Raw genomic sequence first — 9,894 nt, 5'->3', positions numbered from 1 at the left:
AAAAAAGATCTGCGGTCACAGAATCAGCATGGCTGACGGAGGCCATCTAGCCTCTGCTTAAAAACCTCCACCCCACCCCCCAATTTAAAGGAAAGAGGAAACTGTGTCTACAGACTACTCTTCCTGCCAACTCTTGTCCCATCTTGGCAAGATAACTGAGAGAGTGGTCGCACACCTGAGGATACAATTTATTATACAAGCCAAGTTTCATATGTCATGCGAAACCGTAGTTTAGTGGACCTGTGGTTAACAAACCAACTTCATATGCTGTCTTCAGATCCTGGTTTGGGACAGCTAAACTGACAACGTGTACTGAATTCAGTTTCGTAATATGCATATTCAAAATCACTGCTAAAAGCCGCACAAACATTATGGAACGTTTGGTGGCCCTTGATACTACTCGTGTTTCTATCTGGAGAAGTAATTATGTTAACCCACTGAAGCGAAAAGGTATTTAATTTATAACTGTTACATTTACCTACACCAATTATTGTTAATATTGCCTTCACTTGCAGCTTTACGGTTTACGAGACTCCGCATAGTAAAGATGGCGGGCCAGTTGAAGCATATTGAAATGGTGGTCCAACAGCTGAATGAATTCCGTCCCGAAAATGAGCGTGTTTGGGATTTCTTGGATGAATCAGCTAAGGTTTTAAAAGTAAGTTCAATATCACCCACACGGTTTTATTTATTTATTTAGGATTTATTTTCTTCTGCACATGCGTTGGCCCCCAGAGTGCCTACAAAGCGTCAGCTACAAATGCAACTTTATAGGGATAGATAGGACTGCGTGGTGTAGTGGTTAAGAGTGGTGGTTTGGAGCGGTGGAGTCTGATCTGGAGAACTGGGTTTGATTCCCCTCTCCTCCACATGAGCGGCAGAGGCTAATCAGGTGAACTGGATTTGTTTCCCCGCTCCCACACACGAAGCCTGCTGAGTGACCTTGGGCTGGTCACAGCTCTCTCAGCCCCACCTACCTCACAGGGTGTCTGTTGTGGAGAGGGGAAGGGAAGGAGATTGTAAGCCGGTTTGAGTCTCCCTTAAGTGGTAGAGAACGTCAGCATATAAAAACCAACTCTTCTTCTAGATCACTGGCGTATAAATTATAATATTAATTTTGAGTTATTTTTCCTTAGGTATTACTGGCTGTTATAGTAGAATGTTATAACAGCCAGTGATACCTAAGGAAAAATAACTCAAAATTAATATTATAATTTATTCGTCAGTGATCTAGGGAGACAATTGTAGTAGAATGTCAAGGAGCCCCGTGGTGCAGAGCGGTAAGCTGCAGTGAAAAGCTCTGCTCACGACCTGAGTTCGATCCCAACGGAAGTCGGTTTCAGGGAGCCAGCTCAAGGTTGACTCAGCCTCCCATCCTTCTGAGGTCGGTAAAATGAGTACCCAGCTTGCTGGGGGTAAAGGGAAGACGACTGGGGAAGGCACTGGCAAACCACCCCGTAAACCTAGTCTGCCTAGGAAACGTTGGGATGTCACGTCACCCCATGGCCCAGGAATGACCCGGTGCTTGCACAGGGGACCTTTACCTTTTTTACTTTATAGTAGAATGTTAACAATTGATCGTGTGTGTTTATGTGTACTTTATTGCTTACATTAATGTTTTATCTCTACAGGGTTTTAATGTAAACAACGAAACCTTTTTGATGGAGATTTTGTCTGGTTGTATAGAATATAAACCTTTATTGGATGTGGTAGTCTCTGCATTTTATATCCGTGATGGACAACATTGCATGTTGTCTGACCGTAATCTGTATGTTGGTAAGTACTTAATCTACATAATTCGAAAGCTTCTGTGTATGTTGTATTCTTTAATAGTCATTATTTCTTTAATCATGCCAATGGATGTGTAGCTGTACAAACTCCAGTACAGGATTTTCAGCTGCTTTAGTGTCAGGGCTAACAATAGTGGTAAAATGCATTTAAGCTAGCAGCCACAAATGGTGTCAGTTATTAATAAAAATTATGATATGAGGGCTCAGAATCTGTCAATATTTTCATTATATTTGCCTGTGTGAGTGTGTAAAGTACCGTTAAGTCACAGTTGAATCATGGCAACCCCAGCAAGAGGCTTTCAAGAGAAGTGATTAAGCAGAGGGGGTTTGCCATCTCCTGTCTTCCTTGGAGGTCTCTCTCCCAAGTACCGTCCCTGCTTAGCTTCCAAGATCCTGTGCGGTCGAGCTATGCTATGCCGCCTTCCCTCCCATTTGTCTGTATATCCCACTGTAAAAGAAGGGTATCTGAGGCATGCGCAAGAGTTGTTCTAAGAGGAATATTGTTGTTACCAGATCAGCAGAACAAAGTCCCCTTAAATCAAATTTTTGCAGAAATTCTTCCCTTGCCAGTAATTAGTAAAATTAAAGTTTACTGAGACAAATTTACTCAGCTTTATGCATACTCACGGTTTCATTGGTGTTTTGATGCAGCTCTATAAATCAATTTGGTTACTTACGGTTGACCTAATTTTAATTTTCCAGTGTGGTGTAGTGGTTTGGAGCGGGGGTTTGGAGCGGTGGAGTCTGATCTGGAGAACTGGGTTTGATTCCCCACTCCTCCACATGAGCAGGGGAGGCTAATCTGGTGAACGGGATTTGTTTTCCCACTCCTACACAGGAAGCCAGCTGGGTGACCTTGGGCAAGTCACAGCTCTCTTAAGAGTTCTCTCAGCCTCACCTACCTCACAACAGACCGGCTTACAATCACCTTCCCTTCCCCTCCCCACAACAGACCTACTGTCTGTTGTGGGGAGGGGAAGGGAAGGTGATTGTAAGCCGGTTTGAGTCTCCCTTAAGTGGTAGAGAAAGTCGGCATATAAAAACCAACTCTTCTTCTTCTTCTGTGACCTATACCATCCTAAACATACTTATTAGATATTAAATCCAGTTGAACTCTGTAGGATTTTTTGCTGAATTAACATACTCAGCCTTGCGCCAGAAGACTGCTTCAGTGTGTTTCTAGACTGGAGAGCTTTGGAGTTCTTTCTGACAAACTCCATTTGGGCCCTCACAGCTCCCGGAATTACAACCGATATCCAGATGACAGAGATCAGATCCCCTGGGGAAAATGGCCGCTTTGGAAGGTGGACTTCGTGGCATTATACCCTGCTGAGATCCCTTCCCTCACCAAATCCTGCCCTCCCCAGGCTCCACACACCCCCAAACCTGCAGGAATCTCCCTACTCAGAGCTGGAAACTCTGCTTTGAATCCATTCTTTTAAAAAGAGGTTGGACTAGATGGCCTGTATGGCCCAACTCTATGATTCTATGATTCATATTGCTTCGGTCAGTATAATTCTAATGTATTTCTCTTCCCACAGTTGTTTGTTATTTGGCCACATTTCAGCTAGAGGAGCTTGGTCTTCAGCTGTTCAGCAAAATAGTCAAGTCACTGGGTGCTGCTAAGATATGTAAGGTAATTAAAACAGTTTTGTTCAAGCAGAATTTGAAACGAAAATGCTAGCCTTATTTCAGCCATTGCCAGAGTCTCAGCAAGTGCAGAGAGATCCAGATGTATGAAAACTTTTTAAAAATTCCCTACCACTGTCCAGGCAAATGTTTCTCTTACTACAATTACCCTTTGTTGATTAATGCCACGCTGCATCGTTCTTATACGACATCCAGCAATCTCAACATAATTGGAATATATTTAGAAGAAGAAGAAGAGTTGGTTTTTATATGCCGACTTTCTCTACCATTTAAGGGAGACTCAAACCGGCTTACAATCACCTTCCCTTCCCCTCCCTACAACAGACACCCTGTGAGGTAGGTGGGGCTGAGAGAGAGTGACTAGCCCAAGGTCACCCGGCTGGCTTCGCGTGGAGGAGTGGGGAAACAAATCCAGTTCACCAGATTAGCTTCCACCGCTCATGTGGAGGAGTGGGGAATCAAACGCGGTTCTCCAGATCAGACTCCACCGCTCCAAACCACTGCTCTTAACCACTACACCATGCATATATTATGTATGTATGTATGTATGTATTGGATTTATTTATTTATGTGGGGGGAAGGTAGTTGTGAATTTCCTGCATTATGCAGGGGGTTGGACTTGATGACCCTGGTGGTCCCTTCCAACTCTATGATTCTATGGATTTATATCCTGCCCTTTCTCAGCCGAGGGCAGGATCAGGGCGGCTTACAGCAATTCAATAAACAACATAATAATATCAAATATAGATTGAATAAAAGCATGGAAAATGTAACATAGAATCAACTGTTTAAGGCAAAGACCGCTTTATCTGAATTTATGCAAATTAAATCATCGGTTCCTCACAGTGGAAACTCTTTCTAGTTTCTCAGGTTCTTTTTCAATGTCGTGAATCTGAGCACGTGGATAAAAGACGAGTGGAGTCAGATGTACGATTCTGTATACGTGACAACAAATTGGATCGAACAGTTGCTGAGGTAAGTAGTAATATATACTCCGTTTTGGGCAACTGGACAAGATTTACCATTGTAGCTCAACACGGTAACCACTGAAATGGCTGTACTCATTGCCGTATTAATTCTGCCATTTATAGGAACAAAGTCCAGTGTGGTGGCAGCCAGACAGATCTATTTGGGAGTAAATTCAATAAAACAGACTTCCATAGGATATATATACAGCCTATTCCTTCAGATACTACAAGCGCTCTGTAAAAACTACTTAGTTTAGTTTCGTTTGTTGGATTTTTGTGTGTGTGTGTTAAGTGCCGTCAAGTCGCTTCCGACTCATGGCTACCCTATGAATGAAAGTCCTCCAAAATGTCCTATCTTTGACAGCCTTGCTCAGATCTTGCAAACTGAAGGCTGTGGCTTCCTTTATTGAGTCAATCCATCTCTTGTTGGGTCTTCCTCTTTTCCTGCTGCCCTCAACTTTTCCTGTCATGATGGTCTTTTCCAGTGACTCTTGTCGTCTCATGACGTGACCAAAATACGATAGCCTCAGTTTAGTCATTTTAGCTTCTAGGGTCAGTTCAGGCCTGATTTGATCTATAACCCACAGATTTGTTTTTTTGGCAGTCCACGGAATCCGTAACACTCTCCTCCAACACCACATTTCAAAGGAATGGATTTTTAGGCTGCCCTTTCCTAGCCGAAGCTAAGCTCAGAGCGGCTAACAACAGTCTAAAAACAGTTTAAAAACGATACATTCATAGAATGTTCCAATAAAACCACATCAAAGGTGTTGCAGGATCCACGCAACAAATTACTATAACCCAGTGGTCAACCCACTAAATTTGACAGTCATTGACTGGAGGGGCCCATCTTCACACACTTAATATGCCGTGCCTGTGCACCACCACCATCAGCGATGTCAATCCCTGGAGTTTTAATTATACATTGGATTCTTATCTTGCCCTTCCTCATCCATGAAGCTGCCTTATACCACATCAGACCATCGGTCCATCAAGATCAGTATTGTCTGTTCAGACTGGCAGCAGCTCTCCAAGGTCTCAGGTTGAGGTCTTTCACATCAGAAGAAGAAGACGACTTGGTTTTTATACCCTGTTTTTCTCTACCTTTAAAGAGTCCCAAAGCGGCTTACAATCGCCTTCCCCTCCCCATAGAGTTTATTTAGAAGTAAAACAGTATAACGATTTTGGTGTGCTCCGTAAGCAAAATGGTTTCAGATAGGTACGCAAGCGTAATGGTTTCAGATAGGTATACAATTCTCGTTTCCCCTCTAGAGGTCTTTAAACAGACCTTAGCCACAAAGGCTTATTTTTTAACTCGCCACTTAGGCTCATAACTTCCACTCAGATTTCTCTCGCACTCTACAGCACCTCCCTCAGTCTCTTCTCTCCCCATAATATTCAACTGTCTCTCCTTCTCTCTCCACAAATCTGTCAACTCTGCGCCCCCCCGGGTGCAGCTACCATCCAATCATCGCACCCTCAATCACCCATCCAATCCCCTTCTTTCTTACTCCTCAGGCCTGCGTTTCAGATCACAGCAACATACGCATAAAACTTTGCATCAAAACATAGAAATAAAAAACACAAAAATATTTATTATTATTATTAATATTAATTCAATTTATAACCCGCTCTCCTGCCAGCCAAAACCGGGCTAACAATCTTCCATAGTGAAAACATCACAGTAACCCTTCCTAAAATACAAGTCGAGCTCAAACTGATGTGAGGCTTGTACGTTACTTACTGAATGACTGTAATACTCATGTGACTTGGTCGGTAGCTAGATTCCTTGAAATTTCATTAGGAACATCGCACTAAATGGGCCTACCCACCAGTGTGCTTCGTTTGACAATGCGAAGTCGCTGATATTCTAGATATCGTGATCTTTCGATTGGTAAATTTTAAGTAGAATTTGTGATGATTATGCCAATAAAGGTATTGAATTTGAATTTGATCTGAAAACATCACAGTCTGCTTTCCTTCAAGTATTTAAAAATATTCACTGTTTATAGAGGTTATGCTTGTTTCAGTCAAAATTAGCGTTTTGTTAGGAAGGCATCTAGGAGATAAAAAAAACCCCAAGATTATCTTCCCTCCCCCCCAAAGATGGCTACCGAAAGTGCAACAGCTTACTGATGAACTCGATGATAAATTACCGAACGATATTTCTTCATCGGCAAAGATAACCGAGCCGAAGGAGTTCCACTTGACAGTCCCTCGTCCGCGACCTGTACTCATCCCTGCACTGATCACACCTAGAAAGCATACTAAGCAGGTGAGTGATGTCTGGGTTTTTTTTTTACAAAATAATTTCTAATCATCTGATTTGACCATACCTGAATCCGAGATGATTGTAATAAGTAAAACCTCAGTTGTTGAAGAAACAATTTCATATTAGTGACCGAAGATTGACCTTGTCTCATTGACACATGAGAGCCAGCGTGGTGTAGTTGTTAAGAGCAGTGGTTTGGAGCGGTGGACTCCAATCTGGAGAACCGGGTTTGATTCCCCACTCCTCACTCCTCCACATGTGCAGCGGAGGCTAATCTGGTGAACTGGATTTGTTTCCCCACTCCTAGACACTAAGCCAGTTGGGTGACCTTGGGCCAGTCACACCTCTCTTAGAGCTCTCTCAGCCCCACCTACCTCACAGGGTGTTGTGGGGAGAGGAAGGTGATTGTAAGCCGGTTTGATCCTTTCTGAAGTGGCAGAGAAAGTCGACATATAAAAACCAACTTTTCTTCTTGTAAAAAAAAAAAAGTGAAGCAATATTCCTGTATCCTTTACTGTGCATGGAGCATCTGGATGCAAATTGGACAGCGTTTCGACAACGTGTCCTTCCACATTAACGGAAGGTGTGGAGAAGGATACAGGAACCACTCATGCACCTGGTGTGCCAAGCGTCTTTGTGTGTGTGTGCACTATAAGTCAGGGAAGGGGACATTAAGCCTCAGGACCATTCTGCACACACAGGCTGGGTCACATGAACGCATGAAGCTGCCTTATACTGTATCAGACCCTTGGTCCATCACAGTATTGTCTACTCAGACTGGCAGCGGCTCTCCAGGGTCTCAGGCTTTTACATCACCTCCTTGCTTAGTCCCTTTAATGGGAGCTGCCGGAGATTGAACCCGGGACCTTCTGCACTCCAAACAGAGGCTCTATCACTGAGCCACACCCCCTCCCTAAAGCCGCATAGGGTGGGAGTTTATGTTCTCTTTCGGCCAGCACAGGGCAACGCTACCCCTCCTCTGCCAGCAATCACTGGCAATTTCCCCCCCTCTCCTGCCGCAGATCTCCCCTTTGTTGCTAGCGCTGTTCCTGGCAATTCTCTTAACCCCAGAGGCCATGGTTTTGAGACACAGTGGCAGCTGCGGGGAGGGCATTCCACATATGAGGTGCCACAACTGGGAAGGCCCTGCTTCTTATACTCACCCGCCTTTCTTCAGTTACCGGTAGCGGGAGGTGTACCCTCTAATGCTGATCTGAAGTTAATGGGCAGGAATGTAAGGAAGCAAGTCCTCCTTCGAGTATCCTAAGCTGTCAGAAGAATTTAGGTCAATAAATAAAGTATCCTGGTCCCCAGACGTTTAGGACTTTAAAAATTAAGAACCGTAAGGATTTCTTGGAATAATGTAGCTCTCAGCGCTGTGGACAAACAGTTGAAATATATGATTCCCAGGTACCTTCTCACATTTTGTTTAAAACCTACTATTTTAAATTGTAGGGGGTTAATTTAAGTAACTGTAAATTATTGGGTTGTATTAAAGGTTCCAGAAACCATATATAAACCTCCTAGGCTGGAGCAGAGCCTCAGAGAAATCAAATTGAAGAACCGCCAGAAAGCAGAGGTAAGTTCAGTATGATCTTTTTATAGCATATTTTCTGAATTCTGTCTGCAGCAGTATTTTCTAGCCAATGTGTTCGCTCGCTTTCATATGCCTTCTGTTCTTATGCTTTGTGCAGTTGTCTGTTTATAACTGTTGGGACTCTTCAAAGATCTGCCAAAGGCAGATGGCTTTAGTCGCAATCCTCTCTGGATGCTCTTTCTTGCCCTGCTGTGAAGAAGCCACTGTTCAAATCAAGCAACTGCTCTTGCGTAGTTGTATTCTGAGATTAAAACCCCCCCAACTCTTTTCACAAATACATTGGGTCTAAAATAACTCCATGATGATTTGTGGATATTATGTGCCATCAAGTCGCTTCTGACTTACGGTGACCCTATGAATCAGTGTCCTCCAGAATGTCCTGTTGTAAACAGCCTTGCTCAGGTCTTGCAGACTGAGGGCCGTGGCTTCCTGTATTGAGTCGATCCATCTCATGGTGGGTCTTCCTTTTTTCCCTCTGCCTTCGACTTTTCCTAGCAGTAATCTTTTCAACCTGTGGCGTTTAGAATGTTTGCATTATGCCTACAAGGGACGAGTCTTTTCTTATCTGCCAGCCATTGAGTTATGTTTCCAAACAAAGAAACTGAGACTATCTAGCCATCTGTGGGCCTAGGAAAGCATTAAGTTTGTTGTTGAGATCAGGACTAATAAATTAACCTGGGTAACATTGGGAAGATGTGCAGTCTCCAGTTGGTAGGCCGGCTTTGTTATTGTTTAGTGCTAAGTAAATCTTGACATGGTTTTGTATTCAGATTACCTTCGTTTTCTACGTCTGTTTTAACTTTCAGCGTTAAATATATCGCGTTTCTACAATTATTGCTTTAACTTTTAGGATCTGTTGCTGGAAGCAAACCTTAACCAGTTCTCTTGTGCGGCCCCAAAGCCTGAAAAAGAAAGCACAGTAAGTAAAATGGAGTAGAATCATAGAGTTGGAAGGGACCATCAGGGTCATCTAGTCCAACCCCCTGCACAATGCAGGAAATTCACAACTACCTCCCCCCACAACCCCAGTGACCCCTACTCCACGCCCAGAAGATGGCCAAGGTGCCCCCCCTCTCATGAACTGCATAAGGTCATAGAATCAACATGGCTGACAGATGGCCATCTAGCCTCTGCTTCAAAACCTCCAGGGAAGGAGAGCTCGCCACCTCCCGGAGGAAGCCTGTCCCACTGAGGAACTGCTCTGACTGTTAGAAAGTTCTTCCCAATGTCTAAACGGAAGCTCTTCTGATTTAATTCCACCCCTTGGTTCTGGTCCGACCTGGGGCAACAGAAAACAACTCGGCACCATCCCCCATATGACAGCCCTTCACGTCCTTGAAGATGGTTCTCGTATACCCTCTCAGTCTTCTTCTCTGCAGGCTAAACATACCCAGCTTCTTCAGCCTTTCCTCCTAGGACTTGGTGTGGAGTCTGGAGTTAGTACTTGAGAAGCAGTAATGGCTTTGTGTTAGTTACAGCAGCCCCCCTGGCCTAGAGTAACGGGAATACCCAGCTCAGATCTCACTTCAGCCCCAAACTCACTAAGAAGGCCTCTACTCTCATACCTTGAAATCTGTAATTATCTTCTTTGAAATACTTAGATATTGTTTGTATCAA

General features: G+C 43.7%; 1 protein-coding gene across 1 annotated transcript in view; it reads left to right on the top strand.

Annotated features, from left to right (window-relative positions):
- The first annotated feature begins 547 nt into the window (after positions 1-547).
- The window catches only part of CFAP99 (cilia and flagella associated protein 99), a 35,454-nt gene continuing 26,107 nt past the window's right edge, over positions 548-9,894 (top strand). The window contains exons 1-7 of the mRNA XM_056847796.1: positions 548-658; positions 1,632-1,776; positions 3,332-3,426; positions 4,303-4,415; positions 6,515-6,683; positions 8,179-8,259; positions 9,128-9,196. Of these exons, the coding sequence (XP_056703774.1) occupies positions 548-658; positions 1,632-1,776; positions 3,332-3,426; positions 4,303-4,415; positions 6,515-6,683; positions 8,179-8,259; positions 9,128-9,196 (783 nt within the window). The remainder of the gene's footprint in view (positions 659-1,631; positions 1,777-3,331; positions 3,427-4,302; positions 4,416-6,514; positions 6,684-8,178; positions 8,260-9,127; positions 9,197-9,894) is intronic.

This window comes from Euleptes europaea, chromosome 4 (genome assembly GCF_029931775.1).
Source record: "Euleptes europaea isolate rEulEur1 chromosome 4, rEulEur1.hap1, whole genome shotgun sequence".
Taxonomy (NCBI): Eukaryota; Metazoa; Chordata; class Lepidosauria; order Squamata; family Sphaerodactylidae; genus Euleptes; species Euleptes europaea.
Note: the sequence above shows the minus strand (reverse complement) of the source record. Positions and strands in the feature narration are given on the sequence as shown.